Source organism: Mesoplodon densirostris, chromosome 2 (assembly GCF_025265405.1).
Source record: "Mesoplodon densirostris isolate mMesDen1 chromosome 2, mMesDen1 primary haplotype, whole genome shotgun sequence".
Classification (NCBI taxonomy): domain Eukaryota; kingdom Metazoa; phylum Chordata; class Mammalia; order Artiodactyla; family Ziphiidae; genus Mesoplodon; species Mesoplodon densirostris.
In genome coordinates, this window is record NC_082662.1 from 105700315 (window position 1) to 105724755 (window position 24441).

The 24441-nt window shown below is 42.5% G+C and overlaps 1 protein-coding gene across 3 annotated transcripts in view; it reads left to right on the forward strand.

Moving 5' to 3' along the window:
* The first annotated feature begins 4931 nt into the window (after positions 1-4931).
* The window catches only part of TTF2 (transcription termination factor 2), a 43587-nt gene continuing 24077 nt past the window's right edge, over positions 4932-24441 (forward strand). For 2 of the 3 annotated variants that reach the window (XM_060090352.1, XM_060090354.1), the window contains exons 1-9: positions 4932-5005; positions 5085-5187; positions 7518-7604; positions 17469-17535; positions 18836-19837; positions 20150-20264; positions 20604-20786; positions 22803-22951; positions 24203-24284. In XM_060090352.1, the coding sequence (XP_059946335.1) occupies positions 4978-5005; positions 5085-5187; positions 7518-7604; positions 17469-17535; positions 18836-19837; positions 20150-20264; positions 20604-20786; positions 22803-22951; positions 24203-24284 (1816 nt within the window). In that variant the 5' untranslated portion in view covers positions 4932-4977. The remainder of the gene's footprint in view (positions 5006-5084; positions 5188-7517; positions 7605-17468; positions 17536-18835; positions 19838-20149; positions 20265-20603; positions 20787-22802; positions 22952-24202; positions 24285-24441) is intronic. The other variant, XM_060090353.1, reaches the window with a different exon arrangement.

The window sequence follows — 24441 nt, forward strand, 5'->3', positions numbered from 1 at the left end:
TTCCTCTTAAGGTATCTATCCAAGAGAAATGAAAAAAAAAAGTCTATATAAAGCCTTGTTAATATTCGTAACAACATGATTCCTAATAAACCCCAAGGGAAAATAATCCAAATATAATGGAATACCATTCAGCAATAAAATGATTGAAACACTGACACACACTACAACACGGATGAACCTCAAAACATTATGCTAAATGAAAGGGGACAGAGGCAATGGACTACATATTGCATACTCCATTTATAAGAAATGTCCCAAAAGGCATACTTATAAATACAGAAAGCAGATCAGTGGTGGCCTTGGTGCTGAGGGTGTTAGTGGGAACTGACTACATACAAATTTGAGGGAAGTTTTGGGGGGTGATGGAAATGTTCTAAAACTAGATTGTGGTGATGGTTGCACAACTTTATAAATTTGCTAAAAAAGTATTGAATCGTACACTTACCAAAAAAGAAAAGTGGATGAAGGAGGGCCTGATTTGAACCATTTTGGGGATAATATTTTAAGACCAGTGACATTTGGAACGTAATACAAAGTATGGTACAACAAAAGAATTTGTAAAATCTCTTCACTTTCCCAATTATAACCAGATTTGTCTTTCCTATATTCTCATCCTGACTGTGCCTTTATCAAAGTTTAAAATGGTCGTATATTTGAAAGGCACAAAATAAAATGAAATCGAATTACCGTTACATATCGTTAAATAAAAAGTGAAAACAGCAGAAAAGGTGGACCTTGTGTTTGGCTTTTATGTTAATATGCTGCTACCTAGTGATCATTTATAAAATGGCAGGACTTGGTTTTTTTTGTTTTTTTTGTTTTTTGTCTTGGATTTGTTGAGCCACATCTGTATAACAGAAATATCTGAACGCTTGGCTATTTGTAGGTTAAATATCTAAATGAATCACTGAATAATTTATGCTTCCTAAAAATACTGTGGTGGCAAGAACTGGATTGGGAGTCCCCCCAAAACAGCTTCCAGTCCCTGATCTGTCCAGTGTCAGCTTTCTGACTTTGAGCCAGGAATAGATTAATCTTCTGGTTCCAAAGTTCAAGGAGAGGCTCTGTAAGGAAGTGGCTAATAGCATGGTCTTGGGGCAAGCTCCTTAACTACTCTAAACTTTGGTGTCCTATTTTTAAAAATGGGGATAGAGGAATACCCACTTTCAGGGTACCTGTGAGAACTACATGTAAGAATGCGTGTAAAAGCACTTATCTCAAAATATACTTCAGAAGTTAGGCTACAGTGATGTTTCCCTATAGTAATAATGTGCCTCATGGGGACAAAAGATCCTTTATCTACTGTTTAAAATTAGTTACCACTCCCCACCCCAAAGCAATGAGCAAAAACCCAGAAGGATATAAATTCGAAATATACTTAGATTATCAGCTAATTGGAAAAACATATTTGGATAATTTCATTTTTTTAAAATAATGAGTAAAGGTAAAGGTTGCGTAGAACTTGGAATTTTACAAATAACTTGAAATTTGGACTTGCTGATTATTTTAAAACAATCCAGACAGTGACAGGGATGTCAAGGGGTGACTTCTACCTGGTACTCTCACCACCAGTATCTTATGGATGCCTGTCATGTTTAATATATGCCAGCCAGCACAATTCTGACCAGATAAAATACAACTGTTTCATTTCCGCAAGAATTAAAATGAGTGTTTGCTCCACTCTGGATTTTATTCCACAAGTCAGTGAACCATTCTGCTTAAGGATTAATACCATCTAAAACTAAAGGGTTTCTACTATTTACTCCTTCATCCATTAATTTCCTTAGAATGTCAAAACATCTAGGTGATTGATCTTAGGTTTTATTTTCCATGCAGATGTTTTGGCATTGCTTATACAGTGTATCTTTGTCTTTAACACCTTTATTGAAGGATAATTTAGACACCATAGAATTCACCTATTTAAAGTGTACAGTGCCCTGAGTCTTAGGAAATGTATATAGTTGTGCAGCCATTACTACGATCCAGTTTTAGAATAGTTCCATCACATACTTTACGTTTGACCAGCCCCATACAGAAAGAATTTATTGGCTCATTAACCTGTGGATTTAAACTATCTAGCTCTAGGACCTAGCCTAGCCATTCATTCTGAATCAATCAAGTTTTAAAGAAAAACAAACTCAAAGTCTCAACTTTACTCAAAATAGGGGTCCATAAAGCACATCGTGTCCAAAGGGCTCTCCAAGAGTCTACAGGCTAATTACGGATATAAATTAAAAATAAGTAAATATATACATACTAATGTATGTATTTTGAAAAGTGTATATTGTATAATTCACTATAGTTTATGCCAATATTATGGCCACCTTTCACAAAAAAACTTGTTTGTATTTTCACTCTTATAAATATGATTAAGTGGGACAAACTGTCCAGAGCTTAAACATTTTGTTCTAGCATATCCCAAATTTATGGGAGAAATATTTTCCCTTTCTGTGATTTGGCTGTGCACACTTTCATGGGGTTGAACCTGATACTGGCTTGAATACTTGCAGAGGAAGAGCTTCTTCCTCAATGGGATATTTAAGAGGCCCCAATTTTGTCTTATTTGTTTCAAAAAGACATTATTCAAGAAATGATTAAATTATCATGCCCCTTTTCCTGCAAATCCAGTATTCATGGTCCTCTTTTCTTAATACAGCATCTATTAAAAATGTGCATAAAAACTCCCAATGCAAGAATACAATCTGGGAATAATGAAAATGCCTCTATTTATTTGTTTTTTGCTCCTTTCCTGTCTCTACGTTTATCTATAGGTATTTCAGAAGGGATAGTTATGTATAAACTAACTCCACGTTGCTTCCAGACACATCTTTATCTAGTCCTACAGAGTTTACTGCTAACTCCACTCATCTTGACATTTAAATACTATTTTACATTGTTATCTAAGTGTTCAATGTGTGCTAGTTCTGTCTCCTCCAAATATTGGGCAAGATCTTTGTGGTTAGAATAGTCATCTTAGGGCTTCCCTGGTGGCGCAGTGGTTGAGAGTCCGCCTGCTGATGCAGAGGACGCGGGTTTGTGCCCGGTCCGGGAGGATCCCACGTGCCGTGGAGCCCCTGGGCCCGTGAGCCATGGCCGCTGAGCCTGCGCGTTCGGAGCCTGTGCTCCACAACGGGAGAGGCCACAACAGTGAGAGGCCCGCGTACCGAAAAAAAAAAAAAAAAAAAAAAAGTCATCTTAAACTTTGTGTATGAATAAATGAATTGTATATTTCTCACGCACGTGGTCCACATCAGGCACACAAAAAGCTATTTAATAAGGACTCATTTAATTAATAAATGATACCTTGGGGCTTCCCTGGTGGCGCAGTGGTTAAGAATCCGCCTGCCAGTGCAGGGGACATGGGTTCGATCCCTGGTCCGAGAACATTCCACATGCCACGGAGCAACTAAACCCGTGCGCCACAACTACTGAGCCTGCGCTTCTAGAGCCCGTGCTCCGCAACAAGAGACGCCAAGAGAAGCCATCGTAATGAGAAGCTGGCGCACCACAACGAAGAGTAGCCCCCGCTTGCCGAAACTAGAGAAAGCCCGAGTGCAGCAACGAAGCCTCAACGCAGCCACAACTAACTAACTAACTAACTAAATAAATAAAATCTATTTTAAAAAATATAAATGATACCTCAGGTTTGTCTCCCCTCCTCTGGAACCCCTAGGACATTTACATTTATCATACAGCCCAGATTTCCTAGAATTTGCAGATTTCCTGTCCTACGGTCTCCATAAGTACAGTTGCACACGCCATGTGTCTGGACATATGGTCCTCAGTAGTTGTAAGACGAAGCCATCTTTCTTGCAATAAGTCTCTGATTTCTATTCCTCCCTTTTTGTTGACTAAGAGATCTGATTACGATTTCAAATAGTCCCTTTTCTTTTAACTTCACCCTCGATTTTTAATATTACAAAAAGCATACTAGTAGAAAAAGTCTGACAATACAGTGTGCAAAATAAAACTCCCTTTCACCAAAGGCAATCTATTTCTCCTGTTGTTTCCACTTTGACATTTCTAACTCAGGTCTCCTACAATGAGCGCCTAGAGAACATTCAGTACACAGAGGAGGCAGCTGCGCTGTCCCCTGGGCACCCGTCGGCAGACGGCCCACTCGCTAATTCTCTGACCTCGGGTGAGTCACTCAACCTTCTATGAGTGTCGGGGGTCCTTAAAATGCTGCCCATGTCACCAGGTTGTCAAGAGAGATAAGTATGGATTAGCGCTTTGTGTTGTGTAGCCCTAGTCTTTATGCCTGCTTTATGATAGATTTGCCAGTTCACCCCGCAGCTTTAAAGGACGCCCCATCGGCCCTCACTCGCGCCCCGCCCCTCGCCCCTAAATTGCAAATCCAGTGCCTCCTCCTGCGGTGGCCGCTTCTCAGGGACTCCTCCCCTCCCCAGTGACCCCTCGCGGAGGCAGAGCGCCCACTAGCGCCAGGCCTCGGCTCGCAGATGACCGCGAAGCTCCAGGCGCTCTTGGTCTCCGGGAGAAGGCAGCTTTCTTTGCAGAGGAGTTTGTAACGTCTGCTTCCTCTAGGGCCGCCTCTAGATCTTAAATGAATATACGCTAGAGTCGCCCCGCTCACAGTCCCGTTCTTTCGTCTTCCAGGACCTGCGAAACAAAGCTTCCCTCGGCCCGGAAGCCCTGCCAGCCCCCAAGCCTCCGTCTAGCACCAGCCACGCCCCACCAGGCAGACCAGGTTCCCCCCTCCGCCCCCTCGCCTCATTTTTTATTTCTGCGCGCCGCGAGCCTAGGGCGTCTGTGATTGATTGGAGGTGAGCACACTTCCCGTCTGATTGACTGATAGTAGCTAGGGTGGGTGGGGCTAAGGCCGCGGCGGTGAATTATGGGGGTTAAGACTACAGGAGGTGGGTGACGATTGGTTCCTGAATGAGGAGGGCGGAGTAAAAGGCGGAAGCAGGCGTTGGGGGTGGGGGTGGTTTCGGGGAAGAGGAAAGAAGCAGTGGGATGGAAGTAGTTAGGTGTCAGCAGCACGGTAGGAGGTCAGGGTGCTAGGGTCCTTCGGGGTCTGTTAACCTAGCGTGGCGTAATCATTGTCGACCTTCTCTCCTCAGGGACCATATGTTTTCTGAAGACCGGCGTCCGAGATGGCCCGAATAAAGGAAAGAGCTTCTACGTGTGCCGGGCGGACACATGCAGCTTCGTGCGGGCCACCGAGTAGGTCTCGAGCTGGGCACGATTCCCTGCGACTGCGCGTGGCCTCCCAGGAGGAGTCTCCGGCTCCCCGCTTCCCACAAGGACGAGGAGAGCTGGGACCTCTGGTCTGCGGAGCCAGGGCCCTTTAAGTAGTTGGTAATCCCAGGAAAGCGTGGCATGTTAGGGACACGCTCCGCCACTGCTTCCTGTGTGACCCAAGGCTGGTTACTTTCCCTCTCTGGGCCGCCAGTTCCCTCACTTATTACATGGAGGATTGGCTACATCTGGATCCTTCTGGTCCTTTTCAGTTCTGGATTTCTGTTCACCTGTCAGGCCTTGACCCTCCCTTCTCCTGCTTGAACTTTACCCCTTCCCATTTAAGTGAGGCATACAGGCATAGCAGAAATTAACTGGCGCCAGCTTTGCACTAGTTTTAGGCCGAACTGGTTTTTACTTGTTTTAAAATTTTTATTTATTTATTTATTTTTGTTTGCATTGGGTCCTCGTTGCTGCACGCGGGCTTTCTCTAGTTGTGGAGAACGGGGGCTACTCTTCGTTGCAGTGCGCAGGCTTCTCATTGCGGTGGCTTCTCTTGTTGAGCACAGGCTCTAGGCACGTGGGCTTCAGTAGTTGTGGTGCATAGGCTCAGTAGTTGTGACACATAGGCTCAGTAGTTGTGGCTTGCAGGCTCTAGAGCACAGGCTCAGTAGTTGTGGCACATGGGCTTAGTTGCTCCGCAGGATGTGGGATCTTGGAGGACTAGGGCTCGAACCGGTGTCCCCTGCATTGGCAGGCGGATTCTTAACCACTGCGCCACCAGGGAGGCCCTCCAACTGGTTTTTAAATGTTTGAAGTTAAAACATTCTGGTAGTCAGATTAACAGCCCCCTTTAAAAATAGTATTCTCTGCATTTAAGCGGTGAGATTGATATTCCAAAGAAACAAATTACTTTAGGGATTAAAGCTGAAAGAAACATCAGAAATCTGATTCAGCAGTCTAGTTCTTTACAAAGGTGAAAGCTGAGACCCAGAAATATTAAGCATCTTCTTTGAAGTGAGGAAAGTTAATACTGTTCTCATAAAGTGTTGTTAATGTTTTCACAGCACCAAGTGTCCACAGTTTCTATGTGAAAGTTTAAACTGTCATATCATGATGCATTTTTCTTGCTTTCTACTTAACTTGGTTTAGAAAAGGTACTTTTCTACATACGTAAGGCACATAATGGATATCAATACTAGAAATTAAAGTATTTTTTCAACACATACATTAACTTTTCATGTTTCCCCCAAATGATTTAGGTGATTTGTTTTTTTTGTTATGCTTTGAAACTAAGTGGAAGATTTTTGCCCTTTTTCAGATTTAGAAAATAAATTTTTAGAGAAAATATTTTCTTAGCCTTCTAATAAATTTTTACATTTGAAAGAAATTACTGGGATCTAATTTAATTAAATACAAAGTGACTCTGTTTAAATCAGTGTTAAATCTTAAGATAGAAGGGACCAAACAAAAATACTCAAGCTATCAACACCGTATCATTATGGCAGAGTTTACTGTTTAATTTCTGGTATCTATATGGAGCTTCTTAGGTTCAGTACCTAGCTCAAGTTTCATGAGACGTAAAATCACATTCAGATTTGTAGGAGTTAAACATTAATAGAAGCATAAGATTTGGTTTTAAGTGAAGAGAAAAATGCCCTTATATAGCTTACCATTTATAAGAACATATTACTACACAAACTAGTACATATTTGACATGAAGACGGTTATTTGATAAATTTGGCCTCTTTGGAATGTCTAGTAACCAGAATATAAACAAAAAGACAAAGAAAATGCCACAGGTCATGTGAGACTACTTTAGATCTTCACTCTCAAATGTTATACATAAATTCTTTCATAGTAAGAAGTTGGGAGGGAGGAGTTGAACTTATGCCAACCAAGCATGAAGCAAATCAGTAGAGTGTGTTTTCAGAGTTGGCATGTGAACAACACTGAGTGACAGCTAACAGGTTATCAGGAAAAAGGATGATGGAAGAACCTGGGGAAAATTCACAGCTTGGAGGTATCGCAGTATAGTGGTCACATAGCACGGTATTGTTTTAAACTTGAGTCCTCAGGAAAAAGATAGGTATATTTACTGTCATGTTTTATTTGGGGGCATGAGAAAAGATGAAAGCTGTGGGCCCTTTCCCCAGAGGAATGCACATAGACATAAAAGTGTGTGGGATTTACAAAGCCAGTAGAGGTCATACATGGACCCTTAAGTTTAAAACCCATATTCTGGATTTAATTTTAGGATATTGACCTCTGTTCTTTGCCTCCTAAAACAAAATTTCATTTTTTTTTCTCTCTAGCATTCCTGTTTCTCATTGTTTATTGCATGAGGACTTTGCAGTAGAGCTTCAGGGTCTGTTTCTATCACAGGGCAAGAAAGAATACAGGTAAGTGTCCAAAAGGAACAGCTAAGTGTATTTGTTTTTGTTTTTGTTTTGCTTGGCCTGGTGGGGTTACAGTCAGGTGTTTTCCTAGGGTTGACTATTCTTTAAAAGTCATTAAAAAACAAACGGTATTTCTATATATATTGAATATCTTTTGGGCTGTCACTTCCTAACTTCTGAGCTACTGGTTAATGTGAGAAGCCTGACTTCCGGTTAATTTCTGGATAAACTGCTCTACCTCCCTCCCTCTCCAGCTCTCACGTAGCCAATTTAACATCAGCCCACCAATGGTCATTAACTTGTACTAACTCGTCAACTTTCTCATTCTGGTAGTACAACGAGATAATGTATAAGAATGTCTAATGTATGTTAAGTACTCAATAAATGCTAGTTTCCCTTTTATGGGAACTCAGAGAAAGGGCAGAGAAGTCTATATAGGTGGCAGATATTTGTCATGAGTATTGAAAAATAAGTAGGAATTCGCTAGGGGCAAAAAAGAGGTCATATTTAACAGATCATTAGTGTACAGGGGCATGAAGTAATTGCAAGCATTTGGTTCAGTGGTAGTTTAGCATATATTTAAGTGGAGACTTCAGAAGATAAAGACTGGCCAGGAAGGCAGGGGCCAGATGTAATGTTCTTATATGATATTCTTTGCAGTTTGGAATTTATATATTCTAGATCAATTTTTCCCTCCAAGTATAGGCATTCAAGTACCATCTTCACAATTTTTACATAACTGAAAACTGCCTGTACTACTATATTTCTTAACTGAGTTATGCATGCAGTAAGATGCACAGTTCTTTTAAGTGTTCAACCGGTTGAGTTTTGAGAAAGGTATATACCCATCCTTATAACCAAGATCCCAGTCAAAATATAGAATATTTATTTCCATTACCCCATTAAGTGCCATTGGATCCCTTCTAGTTAATCCCCCCACCCACTGTAGCCAATCATTGTTTTGATTCATACTGTATGTATTCTTTTGTATCTGGCTTTTATGTAACAGTATCTGTGAGATTCATCCATGTGGTTGTGTGTATCAATAATTCATTTTTTAAAAATAAATTTATTTACTTATTTATTTTTTGGCTGTGTTGGGTCTTCATTGCTGTGCACGGGCTTTCTCTAGTTGTGGTGAGAGGAGGCTGCTCTTCATTGCGGTGCGTGGGCTTCTCATTGCAGTGGCTTCTCTTTGTTGCAGAGCATGGGCTCTAGGGCATGCAGGCTTCGGTAGTTGTGGTGTGCAGGCTCAGTAGTTGTGGCTCGCGGGCTCTAAAGCACAGGCTCAGCTGTTGTGGCACATGGGCTTAGTTGCTCTGCGGCATGTGGGATCTTCCTAGACCAGGGATCGAACCCACGTGTCCTGCGTTGGCAGGCGGATTCTTAACCACTGCGCCACCAGGGAAGTCCCCAGTAATTCATTCTTTATTATTGCCCAGTTGAATTCCATTTTATGAATACCATTTTGAATACCATTTATGAAAACCATTTTGTTTCATGTGGTTTTTTGCCATTTCTATATATCTTCTTTGATGGAGTATCTGTTTAAAACTTTTGCCCATTTTTTAAATTGAAATTTTTAAATGACATAATTGTAGAGTCACAAGCAATTAAAAGAAATATTGATAGTACAGAGAGATCCTCTGCAGACTTTACCTAATGGTAACATTTTGCAAAATTTAGTATAATATCATAACTAGGATATTGATATTTATATTGATAATCCACTGATCTCATTTGTAAAGATAGTTTTACTTGTACTAATTTGTGTGTGTACGTATACATTTAGTTCTATACAACTTTATTAAGTGTAGTTTTGTGTATTCACTACAACAGTCAAGGTATTGAGTGGTTCCATTACCAGAGGATCCTTCTTGTTGCCCTTTTATAACCACACCCACCTTCCTCGTTTCCCCCTGTTCACCCCTGCCAATCATGAACCTGATCTCCAGCTCTAAAATTTTGTCATTTCAAAATGTTACATACATGGAATCATACAGCATAACTTTGGGGGATTTTTGCCTATTTTTAAAATTGAGTTGTCTTTTGTTATTGAGTTGAGAGAGTTCTTTATGTATTCTCTGTAGAAGTCCTTTGGTGGATATATGGATTGTGAATGTTTTCTCCCAATCTGTGGCTTTCATTTTCTCGACTATCTTTTGAGGAGCAGAAGCTTTTCATTTTATGAAGTCCAATTTATCATTTTGTTATGGTTTGTGCTTTTTGTGTTCTCTGAGAAATCTTTGCCTACCTCAAGATCATAAAGTTCTCCAGTGGTTTCTTCTAGAAGTTTTATAGTTTTTTTTAATGGCTTTTTTGTTTAGTCTGTGCTCTACCTCATATTATCAATAATTTGGGGTACCTCATGAGATTCAAATTGAGGTTCATTTAGTTTTTCATTTAGTAATGAATGAATGTTATTCAATTGTTTCAGCACCATTTTTTGAAGACTTTCCTTTCCCCATGGAAACGCTTGGCACCTTTGTCGAAAAATCGGTTGACCACCATGTGTGGGTCTATTTTTGGACTTGCTAAGCTCTTCCATTGATCTATTTGCCTATCCTGACATGATCAGATAGGATCGTGTGAATCCAACTTAACTTTTCAAGATTGGCTATTCTAGGTCCTTTACATTTCCATATAAAATGTAGAATCGACTTTTAAAATTTCCTCAGAAAACTCAGTTGGGATTTCATTGAACCTATATAGATCAGTTTGGGGAGAACTGACATCAATATTGATCTTCCAGTTCATGAGCATGGTATATTATTTATTTATGACTTTTAAAATTTCAGCATTATGGAATAGTTCTCATTATAGAGTACTATACCCTTTTGGTTAAATTTAGTCCTCAGTGTTAATGTTCTTTGACACTGTTGTAAATGGAATTTTTTTTTGGCTGCACCATGCGGTTTGCGGGATCTTAGTTCCCCAACCAGAGATTGAACCCTGGCCATCGGCAGTGAAAGTGCAGAGTCCTAACCACTCGACCGCCAGGGAATTCCCTATAAATGGAATTTTTAAAAAATTCACTTTTCTATTGTTTTCTGCTAGTACAGTGGTGCCAGTAAGCCTCTAGTACATGAAGTTAGGATGTTCTCCTTTACACACTACTGGGGGCCCTGAATCATACAGAGATATTGTTCTATGTGGTAGGAAGATGCTGAAGAATTTTTTATTCAATTTGCGTTAAAAGAAGAACTATGGAGCTTCTCTGGTGGCGCAGTGGTTGAGAGTCTGCCTGCCAATGCAGGGGACACAGGTTCGAGCCCTGGTCTGGGAAGATCCCACATGCTGCGGAGCAGCTGGGCCCATGAGCCACAATTACTGAGCCTGCGCGTCTGGAGCCTGTGCTCCACAGCAAGAGAGGCCGCGATAGTGAGAGGCCCAAGAGTGGCCCCCGCTTGCCACAACTAGAGAGAGCCCTCGCACAGAAACGAAGACCCAGCACAGCCATAAATAAATAAATAAATAAATTTAAATCATACGGGCTTCTAAGAAGACCTCTGCTTAAAAAATAAATAAATAAAAATACATTAAAAAAAAAAAGAAGAACTGTGGAAGTTAGATTAGGAAGTGAAGGCAGTGGAGGCATGGAGCCCACTGAACTAATAGTTGCTATTGGATGCCTACTACGTGGCATGTTTTTTACCTCTTATCTTCATAGAATCTGCTGTGAGACGTTTCAATATCCCTGTTGTATAGACAGATGAGGAAACATTTAGAGAGGTTAGAAAAGGAATCTGAGGTGCCATGGTTATGATGTGGCATCACTGGGATTTGAGCCTAGGTCTAGCCAACTCCAGGCACACCCACCTTCTCTAAGTGAAAGATGGGTTTGGATTGAAGCCCTGGCAGTGGAGTTGGGTGCACTTAGACTGGAGAACACTTGCTGAAATGGATATGGCACGTTTCCTGGTAGGGTGTTTAAGCACGTTTAAGCATGTTCTTTCCTCCATTTACACAGCTGGGGCAGTGGTCATGGTAGCCCCGATTTCACTGGGTTGTGAGGGTTCATGAGGCCGTGTGTGTGGTGCACTTAGTCTGGCATTCGGCACGTGGTCAGTGCTCAGGAAATGGTTGCCTAATTGGGTTTATGGATGATGAGTTTATCATTAAGCAAGACAAGGAAGGAAAGTTAACATCAGTAGAGGATGACTAACACATACAGCTTTGGACTCATTGTGTCTTATGTATGTATGAAACCAGATAGCAGAGTGAGTGGGCAGCTCTGAAGAAAGGTCTAAGCTGAAGACAGAAGTTTGAGAACTTGTCTCTAATATTCTTCACACTAGGTAGACGAGGCTGAGAGGTGATCATTATTTTAAAAATAGAAAAAGAATGCTTGAATGTATTTCTTTCAGTCCAAATCTAGAACACTTATTAGGAGGTACTTACTAGAGCTGTAAAAAGCTTGTTTTAGGACAAATAAAATACAGTTCTGCAACACACAACAAATTAAAAACAAAGCAAAAAAAGCAAAAAATCCAACAAGTACCCTGATAGGTGGTACAGGCTGGAAATTTAAAAAGAAATAGGTAATGTGTCTATGGATGATGACTTTCTTAGCAGACAGTAAGGCATTTAGCCAGAACCCCTGTGCTCTGGAGAATGATGTCAGGGAGTACAGCCTTTCCTTCCCCAAAACTGGGTTTTCTTTTCAGGAACTTAAAGTACTTTATATGCTTGAATTAATACCATTATGTTTAACACTTAACCTAGCTAGGAGACAGGTGTAGCAGAGTAAGGCAGGGGAGGTATAAACCAAAGTAGGACTAAGATGCCCATTTTTGGTACCTTGGAGTAAAGCCGCTTTTGTGTGTAGTTCTCTAACTAAACACCAGATGGTACCACTCACCAGCGTTTGACTGACCCTCAGCCATGGGCATTTTTAATGCCCAGTTTATGGGCATTAAAGAAAACTATGATAGTCCCTCGGTAGAACCAGGGGGAAGAACCCTTGCTTTGACGTTCATGATGTGGCACACGTTGATATACAGTTGTTGGACATTGTCATCCAGCTCCTGAGTTCATGTTCTCTCCCCTCTCTCTCTCTCTTTTAGCTTTTATTCTCAAGGATATGGGGTCAAAATAGATGGTAATATTCTTTTGTCTGTAGTTGGGTAAAACCAACCAGTTATTTTAGTTCTTTAAATAACTGGTTGTAGTGGGATGTTCAAAATACTTCATTTTTCGTACCACTTGAATCTTTGCATGTCTAGGAAACTCCTTGTATGGTTGGTTACTGGGTAGAATTGACATGCAGATTATTTAACCCAGTGATGATTATCTAGGCTGATGACAGAGAGGCATTTGGGCATGAACCAGACCCATGCAGAAGGACTTCAGGCCCAGCAACCCATGAAGAATTCCACTCAATAAAGCCAGAACTTTTACTAGGTGCTGTAGAGTGTCGTGCACTGCGCTGTATCATAGAAGTAATCCTTGTATGGAGAGGATATTAACCCTTTGTAATATGTGTAGCAATTACTTTTGCCAGTTTGCTTTTTTTTTTTTTTTTGCAGTACATGGGCCTCTCACTGTTATGGCCTCTCCTGTTGCGGAGCACAGGCTCCGGATGTGCAGGCTCAGCAGCCATGGCTCACGGGCCCAGCTGGTCTGCGGCACGTGGGATCCTCCCAGACCGGGGCACGAACCCGTGTCCCCTGCATCGGCAGGCGGACTCTCAACCGCTGCGCCACCAGGGAAGCCCCCCCCAGTTTGCCTTTTGTCTTATAATTTCACCTGTAGTATTTTTACTATATGGAAGTTTAATACTTTTATGGAGTCAAATTACTAAATCCTTTCTCAGCTGCAGGATTTTGTCATTCCCTTTTCACTTTAGGATTACAAAAATATTCATCTCCATTTTTTTCCTAGAATATTTACAGTTTCATTCTTTTTTTAAAAAAAATAAATTTGTTTACTTATTTATTTTTGGCTGCGTTGGGTTTTTGTTGCTGCATGCGGGCTTTCTCTAGTTGTGGTGAGCGGGGGCTACTCTTTGTTGTGGTGCGCAGGCTTCTCATTGTGGTGGCTTCTCGTTGTGGAGCACAGGCTCTAGGCGCGCGGGATTCAGTAGTTGTGGCTCACGGGCTCTAGAGTGCAGGCTCCGTAGTTACGGCGCACGGGCTTAGTTGCTCCACGGCATGTGGGATCTTCTAAGACCAGGGCTTGAACCCGTGTCCCCTGCATTGGCAGGCGGATTCTTAACCATTGGGCCACCAGGGAAGTCCTACAGTTTCATTCTTTTTTTTTTTTTTTTTTTTTTTTTTTTTTGCGGTATGCGGGCCTCTCACTGTTGTGGCCTCCCCCGTTGCGGAGCACAGGCTCCGGACGCGCAGGCTCCGGACGCGCAGGCTCCGGACGCGCAGGCTCAGCGGCCATGGCTCACGGGCCCAGCCGCTCCGCGGCATATGGGATCCTCCCAGACCGGGGCACGAACCCGTATCCCCTGCATCGGCAGGCGGACTCTCAACCACTTGCGCCACCAGGGAGGCCCTACAGTTTCATTCTTTACATTTTTTGTTCCATCTTGAATTTTTGTGTAAAAGAATGAGGTAGAACTCCAGCTTTATGTTTCTCCGTTGCTTCATATATAGATGTGAACCCATATTTCTAAGGTCCTTGTGACACAACTGGGATAAGAGACACATGGAGGTTGGCGAGCAGTCCGATCTGCACATTAGAGTGCTATATTGGATGTGTTCAGGTGCCAGATGCTTCTGTGACTGTAAGACTAACAGTAGGAGATTAAGGCTGATGAAGGTTACTGAGAAAGTGGAGGAACTGAGACTTGGATTTGGCCTTGAATGACCTCTTGCTGGTTTCTTCATCATTATTGTTCATAACCTATGTCCTGGAAAATAATTAATGAATATACTGTAGAAATTATGCTCTTTTTTCATAGTGGAATCAGTATTTGCTTTCTCTATGAGAATATATTTCTACTGCTTTCTCTGTTGATTTACAATTTAATAAATGTAACAAACTTTTTATCCTAAAAGCAGAGAAGCCCACCCAGATTGATTTTAATAAAAATGTAAGTAGAAGCATTTTTTGCACTGTGCCTAGCACATAGTTGATGCTCAGTGTGTGTTGTTTTCTTCCCTCTTTCTCCAAATCTTGCCCTTCTCCTGAAAGTCTTTGAGGCGTGGGCTTTAGAACAGATACTATAAAATATTCTTTCAGTAAAGGTTTCAAGAACTTGATACACTTTTAACAACAGCAGGAATTTGTTCTTGACTTATTTTCATAAGTAGTAGTACTCCCTAATAGTAGCCAGTACTTTGAATTTTTATGCATTCAAGGCATTTCAGAAATTTTCAGAACTATATATTCAGTATAGTATCCTATTGCAGTAAGAAAAATTAGAGACTGATACATGTTTTTTTTTAAATTGTGAGCTTGAATGGGAAAATTGTGAGTTTGTGTGAGAGGAGCTGGTCCTGTTTTCTTTTTAACTTAGCGTTTATGGAATACTTGTCCATTTGGGGCTTGTTATCTTTGCTTCTATGTCCAAGCGAAGTATGGTGTTGAGGGGTCGTGACCTGCTCAGGATTTGTTTTTGAGTTAGGACTCAGACTGTTGTGATTCCTGTTGTATATCACAGTACTAATTTAAGAAGTTTGAAAAAGAACAAGAAATTAAATGGAAAGAAAGCAGAAAGAAGGAATTAGCACAGGTAAAACTGAAATTTAATGAGTTAGAAAGCAGCAAAAGGAGAACTAATAAATAAAACCTAGAAGCTAATTGATGAAGAAAAACAGAGAAGGCTCTAATCCACAGTATGAGATATAGATAGTTGCCTTATGGATATATTAAAACACATGTGAAATGACATATACAAAAAGTTATTCGTTGTGATACTGCTTTTAATAGGAAAGAATTGGAAACAACCAAACTGTCCCCATCAAGAGGGTCTGGTTAAACAAATAATGGAACATCCTTATAGTGGAAATATAGTTGCTGAAAATATAGTTGGGCAGACAGGCAGATACAAGTTTAATACAACTATATACATCAAAAATACAGAAGCAGTACAATGAATGAACAGGGCAGGGGATGTGGGAAAACCTTGCAAAGGAGGTATGTCTTTTTTTTTTTTTTTTTTTTTTTTTTTTTTGCGGTATGCGGGCCTCTCACTGTTGTGGCCTCCCCCGTTGCGGAGCACAGGCTCCGGACGCGCAGGCTCCGGACGCGCAGGCTCAGCGGCCATGGCTCACAGGCCCAGCCGCTCCGCGGCATATGGGATCCTCCCAGACCGGGGCACGAACCCGTATCCCCTGCATCGGCAGGCGGACTCTCAACCACTTGCGCCACCAGGGAGGCCCAGGAGGTATGTCTTGAACAAGGTGTGGAGGGACCTGTAGGATTTTGACAGCTGGTGATGGGGTAATGGTGGGCAAATAGGGATAAGGAGGACATCCTTTGGATGGAGGATGGTACACATGCAAAGTCCAATAGGATGGAGAGTGTGTGGCTTAGTTTGAGGGTGGGACAGAGTAGCCATTTCTGGAGAGCTGGAGTGTAGGTAGTGTTTGTGTGAGCAGGGACTGTCTTGCACTGGGATGTAAGTCTGTATTCAGTCTTTTTTTTGTTAATGGAAGCTTCAACAATCACCAATTCATGGCTAATCTTGTTCCATATATATCCTACCCACTCCACCCCCCAACTCCTGCCATATTTGGAAACAGATCCCAGATAATGTCATTTCTTCTGTAAATATTTCAGTGTGTAGCTCTAAAAGATATGAACTCTTTTTTTTAAATTAGTTGGAGTACAGATTTCCACTAGATTCATAAATGTTTTAAATAGTTTATTTTTTGATAGTTTTTGTTTATTTGCTTAAGTCAAGATCCAAATGAGGTCTACAGATTGCTGTTGATTGATAGGTTTTTTAAGTCTCTTAAGTAGGTCCCCCAAATCTTTTTTTCTCCCTTGTGATTTACTTGTTGAAGGAATCAAGTTGTTTATCTTAATAGCATTTCTCACTGTTAAGAGTTTGCAGATTACATCCCCTGGTCTAGTTTTATGTGTTCCTCTGTTGTTTGTATTTCCTGTAAATCGGTAATTGGATCCAAGTTTGACCAGATTCAGGTTAGTTTTTGTTTGTTTTGGTTTGGCTTGGTGTTTTTCGTTTTTTTTTTTTTTTTTTTAAATTTATTTTTGGCTGTGTTGGGTCTTCGTTGCTGCGTGCAGTCTTTCTCTAGTTGCGGAGAGTGGGGGCTGCTCTTCATTGTGGTGGCTTCTCTTGTTGTGGAGCACAGGATCTAGGTGCGCGGGCTTCAGTAGTTGTGGCACGTGGGCTCAGTAGTTGTGGCTTGCAGGCTCTAGAGCGCAGGCTCCGTAGTTGTGGCGCACGGGCTTCGTTGCTCCACAGCATGTGGGATCTTCCCGGACCAGGGCTCGAACCCGTGTCCCCTGCCTTGGCAGGCAGATTCTTAACCACTGCGCCACCAGGGAAGTCCATGGCTTGGTTTTTTTGTTTGTTTGTTTGTTTTTACTTTATGGGAAGTATTATGGCTTCCCATTAGGGACACATAATGTCTGTTTATCTCCTTTTTTAGCAGTCCTTGCTGATCAGTGTTCCCATGTCAGTCATTCTGTAGAGTTAAAAGAATAAATCTATGAATACTCTCTGGTTACCATGACATCTGTATCCTTTCACTTCTCAGCTCTTATAAATATCCTGTGAGATAAAGAATTTTTAAATGTCGTACATATAAGAGTAATTGGTTTCAAGTGACCTTTGAAAGCTGGTATCAAATAATTGTAAGATGTTTTCTTGGGTTAAAAACAAATTTATCTCTTGTTTTAATGTATTTTCACAAATTTGATTATTTCTGTTTTATACTTCATTAGGTTATTCTTCCGATGTGTTAGAAGTAAGGCAGAGGGGAAGCAATGGTGTGGAAATATCCCATGGCAGGTAGGAATTATTCATCTGTTTTCAAACCTGATTATTAAGTTTGTTTAATCTGTGGGATCACCGGAAAAGACCCTAAAGTCCAGTATAAACTGGTTTTCATTGTACTGTCTCTGAAAGACAGTTCTTTTTTTTTTTTTTTTTTTTTTTTTTTTTTTTTGCGGTATGCGGGCCTCTCACTGTTGTGGCCTCCCCCGTTGCGGAGCACAGGCTCCGGACGCGCAGGCTCCGGACGCGCAGGCTCAGCGGCCATGGCTCACGGGCCCAGCCGCTCCGCGGCATATGGGATCCTCCCAGACCGGGGCACGAACCCGTATCCCCTGCATCGGCAGGCGGACTCTCAACCACTTGCGCCACCAGGGAGGCCCTGAAAGACAGTTCTTTTCTTTAAGCATGGTAGACCTTGTTGGGACTCTTTTTTTTTTTTTTTTTTTTTTTTTTGCGGTACACGGGCCTCTCACTGTTGTGGCCTCTCCCGGTGCGGAGCACAGGCTCCGGATGCACAGGCTCAGCAGCCATGGCTCACGGGCCCAGCCGCTCCGCGGCATGTGGGATCTTCCCGGACCTGGGCACGAACCTGTGTCCCCTGCATCGGCAGACGGACTCCCAACCACTGCGCCACCAGGGAAGCCCTTTGTTGGGACTCTTAATTCAAAGGACCATTTGGGTCTTAAATATAGTTAGTATCCTGCTATTTAGGGAAAAATTTAAATTTACTTGACTAACTTCAGCATGTTTTTATAGACTGATATCTATTTGATGTTGCTATAAGCTGAGTATAATTCATAAACTTCTAGAATGTGAGAATTAGGAGAGACCCTACAGAAATCCAGTACATGAGGAGCTAGACTGTGCAAGGTCATGAAACTTGTTTTTGTAGGGACAGAGCTTGGACTTAAGATTCTGTATTTGCACCGTGAAACCTTCCTAAAGCCAAAATCAAAGCAAGTATAGTGTACTGTTTAGGTTTGGGGAAAAGTTCATCTTGAGAGAATAGTTTTTCATGAAAAGTATACATTGTGGCTATTGCTATTATTAAAACACTTTGACTTGGTCACTACTGTTCCTTGAGGCCTGGAAAAGCAGTGATCACAGACAGAGAAGGAACCAAGCAGTGAAAGTACTGTTAAGAAACGAATACTTTGTGAGTTTGGCAGTCCTTTCTAGAGGGAGAAATGATCCCAGGAACATTCAGAAAAATTGGATTGCTTTTATTGTGTTTCCATTTCCTCTGAAAAAAGGTGTTCTAGATGTTAAGGTTGCTTTAATATTTTATATGAAGATTATTTCCTTTGTCTTTTAGGATCCTAATTCCAAAGAACATTCTGTAACCAGTAAGTCTCAGCATACCTCTGAGACATCTCGTTATCCTTCCAGCCAGCAGAGAAACCCGTTCAAGTTAGTTGACAAGAATCAAGAACCATCCCTCCGGAAGCAATTCATCAAAGGTGAAGATGAGGAAAAGACAGCTGATAAGAAGCAAAGGGAAAAGAGAGATCCACTCCTGGATCAAAAGAAGGAACAGAAGCCTGAATCTAAGTGCTGGATGGAGAAAGATCTCTCATCTGGCCTGGTGGTAAAGGAAAAACAATCTGCTGTTCAAGAGACTCAGCAAGGGGAGAAGACAGAGTTTCATAGTGCCGCAAAGGAGGTTGAAGGGATGCACAAAAGAAACCTTTTTGAGATGAAATCCAAACAGGTCCGTGGGAATGAGCTGAGAGAACCATCTGCATCTCAGGAGAAGTCAAATGGTGAGAGTCATTCTGTCCAAAAAGAATCAGAACCTCCAAAGGAAAAAGAAACTAAGCCTTTGCCTCGAATTGTTCACAGTCAACATCCAATAAGCCAACCCCTGAAAGGGGGACACCTCAGCAAGGAGCACCCCAAGAGCTGGGAGGCTAGAGAAACAAAGGCGAAGAATGACCCAAGCATGCAGACCCTCCATAAAAGTCTGCTCCAGGGCCATTTGCAGGCACAGCCGGAGACCCGGGACACGCCTGCTCCAAAGGGACCGGCTGCTCAGCCTGCACCGCTGGCTGCAGGGCATCCCCAGGGAGAGAGGCGAGATGCCGATACAAGCTGTGGTGACAGGGAGGAAGATGATGTTGTTTTTGTTTCCTCTAAGCCAGGGAGCCCCTTGCTCTTTGACTTGACTCTAGACTCACAGAAGAAGGAGAACCTTAAATTCCCTGGTCAGAGTGTGCAAAGAAAAATTTCTCCTGACTCAGGCGTTTCCAAGAAGGGAGAATCTTCAGACCCAGAAGCCCAACGTGTGTACCTCACAACACAGCTGAAACAAAAGAAGGTACTACTGACCTGTGTTTTGTTTCTAAGTTTGGAGCATTGCTTGCTGTGGGCGGATAAGGGACACCACAAACGAGTTAAATATATTAACATGAGAAAGGTTTTAGCGGTGAATGTTTAGTTTCTGTCTTTTGCTATGTTTATATTTTCAGGCTTGGTAAGTCACCTGGGTTTAGAAAGAAAAAAGTTTCTGGTTTTCACACATATAGTTAAAAGACCGTGATTTCAGAGTTTTAGCATTTTAGGCTATTTTAATCTGAAACTATCTAATGACTTGAGAGGAGCGACCCATGTTATAGGACCTGTTTTCCAGAGCACACTGGCATCTGTGAACATCCAGGCTCTTCCAGACAAGGGTCAGAAGTTGTTCAAGCAACTTCAGGAGCTGGAGGATGCGCTCAGTGCCCTGGCCCTCTCCCCAGAGCAAGGTAAAAGGGGTTCGGCCCCCAAACCCACAGTTTGCATGAACTTCAGGAGGCGTTCAAGGGGTGTTTCAATAAAGAATAGGTTGACTTATTCACCTGCTCATCTTGTTATCTGTTACTGAGCTTCCTTTATAAGTTACACTTGTGATTTATAAAAACTTCCTCCTCTTTCCTGTGGACTCAAATCTTTTTCCCATTGTTTAAGAAATGGTTTAAATGCTATGCTCTCTCAGAAGTCTTCCCCAGCTCATGGCGATCCCACCCTCTCTTGACCTCACCTCATGCATAGAATTCCTTCACTTTTCTGAAGTGTAATCTGTTCTTCCCTTGTTTTTTGAGCAGGCACTAATGAGAAGAGTAACACTCAAGTACCACAGCAGAGTAACTTCATCAAAACGACCAGTGACCCTCCCCACTTGGTGCCTCCCAAACCGCTGCAGGGCCGGGATCTCCAGCCTCTGGGGTGTCTAGGACTGAAGGCTGCCCACCAGGAGGCTGCTGGAGGGTCTGATCAGTGCTGTGGAGGTGAGATCCGAGGGCCAGGCCCTGGTGGGAACCGCTACACCCATGAGTTAAATGCTGCCTCGTAGATACCTTTGTAACCACGAAAAGGGAGAAACCATTCTGAGTTGCCTGTGTGATAAAGCTCGTGATGCTCAGCTAAGTTTATACACAGGGTAATTTAGATCTTTGTTAGGGCAGAGACTGTGTCTGCCCTGTTCACTGACCTTGTTCACGGTCCTTGATCGGTCAGCCCGGTGGTCGGCGTATGGGAGTCATCCAGTAAATGTTTGTGAATGAAAACTTGAACTCATATCATGATGAGGGAGGCAGGCCAGTGGATATGTTTATAGTCCTTCTGTGTGTGTGTGTGTGTGTGTGTGTGTGCGTGCGTGCGCGCGCGTGTGCATGTGCGCTGAGGCAGAGCAGGGGACTATGTGACCATGACCAGTAGACTCTCTACAGAGAGCAGTACCACCCGATTTAAATGAGTGTTTCCATCCTGAACTCTGCAGAAAACAGTGAATTCAGAAGCACCTGCAGGATGAAGATCCCAGGTAGAGCCTCAGCTATGTAATATGGTCGGTTGGTTTGCTGACCAGGACATAGGACCTTGAGTGGGCTGGCAGTGAGGCGAAAAGCTAAAGCCAGTTTTCTCCCAACTGAGAACTGCTCAAGATATAGGGAGGGGAAAGGAGAGCAAAAAGAAAACAGGAGGAAGGGAGGGGAGAAAGGTTGAAGAGCAGTAGTCAACAAGGGGGTAAGGAATAGATGGGGTGCCAGATGAAGGAAAGGTCCCTCTAAAAGGGCACAGAGAAAACATACTTACATGTATAAAATAGATAAACAACAGGGACCTACTGTATAGCACAGGGAACTATACTCAATATCTTGTAATAACCTATAATGGAAAAGAATCTGAAAAAGAATATATATATAAAGAATATGTATGTAACTGAATCACTTTGCTGTACACTTGAAACTAACACAACATTGTAAATTAACTATACTTCCATTAAAAAAAAAAAGAAAGGGCTTCCCTGGTGGCGCAGTGGTTGAGAGTCCGCCTGCCGATGCAGGGGACACGGGTTCGTGCCCCGGTCTGCGAAGATCCCACATGCCGCGGAGCGGCTGGGCCCGTGAGCCATGGCCACTGAGCCTGCGCGTCCGGAGCCTGTGCTCCGCAACGGGAGAGGCCGCAGCAGTGAGAGGCCCACGTACCGCAAAAAAAAAAAAAAAAAGAAAAAATACTTGGTCCAGTGGCACAGCATAGCTGTGCTCCAGACTATTTGAACAATATTGCTGTGTGACAGCGTCATTCAGTAATCACCATGGTGATGGAGCTGCCTAGAGAAATTAAGTTATGGTGGATTATTAAGGTAAGAAGTTATGTAATATGTTTAGGAAAGAATTCCATTAAAATACTTTTTCATTTAAAAACATTTTAACATTTAAGTGAATAATTAATTTTTATTTGTCTTAGAAATCTCTTATTTGGATACTTCATCCCTAAACTTGCAACCAAATAAGGTGCTTGTGTTTATTAATGAACTTCAGTAGAAGTTCTCTGTGTGGAATGAGTGGGCTCCAGCACTGAAGTATTATATTCTCGGTGCTGTGCAGGCAGCCTGGGATGCCCACTGTAGGGGCTGTCTCTCCCTGTCTGCCTAAACTTTGGCAGACTTCCTGTTGCTCAACCTCGTCTATTGCTGGCTTTTCTTCTTTGCATCCAGCCCCAGGGGTCTTTTTTTCTGAACATTCTCATGGTTTTTTACCTTCTTCCCTGCCACCTCTTCAGGGCTGAAAGAGAAAAAAATATTATGGGTTATCTTATTTTTTATTAGACTTTATTTTGTCCTCTATTAGAACACTTGATCATGTGATTTTAAAAAATAACAGACAGAGACTAGGGATAATGAAGCCTGTGAGTCTAGGAGAATCTGGAGGCAGGAATTTTTCGTCCATACAGATCCATCATCTGGCAAATAATGAATTGCCTTTTTGCGGCCCTGGCCAGAACATAATCCTTGCAACTCTTAGGTAACCTCGATTTGTACGCAGGCCCTATGAGCCAAGGTCGCCTTCGCACAGTGTGGCAAATCACAAGTGAAGCCATTGATGAGCTGCATCGATCACTTGAGTCACGTCCTGGCGAGACAGCTGTAGCAGAGGATCCAGCTGGGTTGAAGGTGAGCCAGGAAGGCCCACAGGGCAGAGTGTCTTATAACAGTATCCCAGCGCCCACGAGGAGGGGGACCAGCTACTGTAAAAGTGCCCATCAGAGTGCCGTTCTGACACATCTTTTCTACAAATAATGCTCAAGTGGCTTCCCTTGCAGTATATTCTTTTTTTCTGTTTAGCAGTGAGAAGAAAAAAACAACAGTTTTTTTTTTTCTTAAAGTCATACAGTTATATACGTCTGTAGCAGTAACAGATCCATCTATTGAGCTTCAATAGGTGCCACAAGGTTGCAAAGGAATTGCTGCTGTTAGTGGACTAGTTGGGGTGAAGGTGCATGTACAACCTATGTAAGACAACTAGACAATGACTGTAAGACAGAAAACGTGCCTTGTCATGTACCATGGACTGTATGCAAAGTCCAAAGGGATTCGAAACAAAGGAAAAGTTGCTCTAGGTCAGCAGTATTATTTGTGCCTTAAAGAAACTGCAAGCCTAGAGATAGGATAGAAACCAAATACTCCAGTTAGAGGGAGTGGTGCTCAGAGGGAAGATACAGAGATTGGTATGAATAAGTGATGATCAGGTGACTTCAGTGCCTGAGCTGGGAGCAGCAGGTGATGTAACTAGGCAGGAAGAGTCCCTTGCTGTGGAGCCTGGCATTGGTGAAGGAACTTAGACTGGAATGGCTCAAGAGATATTATTGGAATCACTGTAGAATTTTGAGCAGGGATGTTTTGTGAAGGTTATTTATGTCACAGAGTTCAAGATAAACTGGAGGAAGGAAAGACTAGAAGGTGGGCCCCCAGTTAAAAGGCTATCAATTTATGACTAGCAGTGCGGACTGGGACATTGCCCACAGAGAGGAGAGGCACATTTAAGAGATAATGAGGAAGAGCTAGTGGAATGGCTGGTAAAAGTCAGGTGACCAGTCAGAGGTCTTGGCTGCAAACAGTAGAAACTGACTTGGGCTGATGAAGCAGACAAAGCAGGACTCTCACTTGAGAGTGAGAGAGGCGGCTCTTGATAGACATGCTGGACAACTGGCATCAATGACAACTGTCCTGGGCAGACCAGGATGTGTGGTGAGAGGGAGGAGTCCAGGACTTCAAGGTGAAATGAGCGGCTGATGTGACAACTAGACTATTGGGAGGGTCACTTAGAGAAAACAAACAAGTAGAGTATGGAGTCCATGTGGCCAGGCTGCAGCATAGCCTCTCCTCAGGAACTGGTACTTAACTTTCGGTTATTACCTTTATCAGATCCCTTTGCTGCCGCACCAGAAGCAGGCACTAGCCTGGCTGCTATGGCGGGAAAGTCAGAATCCACGAGGAGGAATTCTGGGTGAGTCTGGTGTTAGGCTAAGAGCCAACAAATGCAGTGCTTCGTTCAGTCCTCTCAACTCTGGGTAGGTACTCTAATGCCCCATTTGACAGATGAGGAAACTGCGGTGTGGGAAGTTTAAGCCACGTGCTCCAGAGTACACAGCCATAGGATCAGT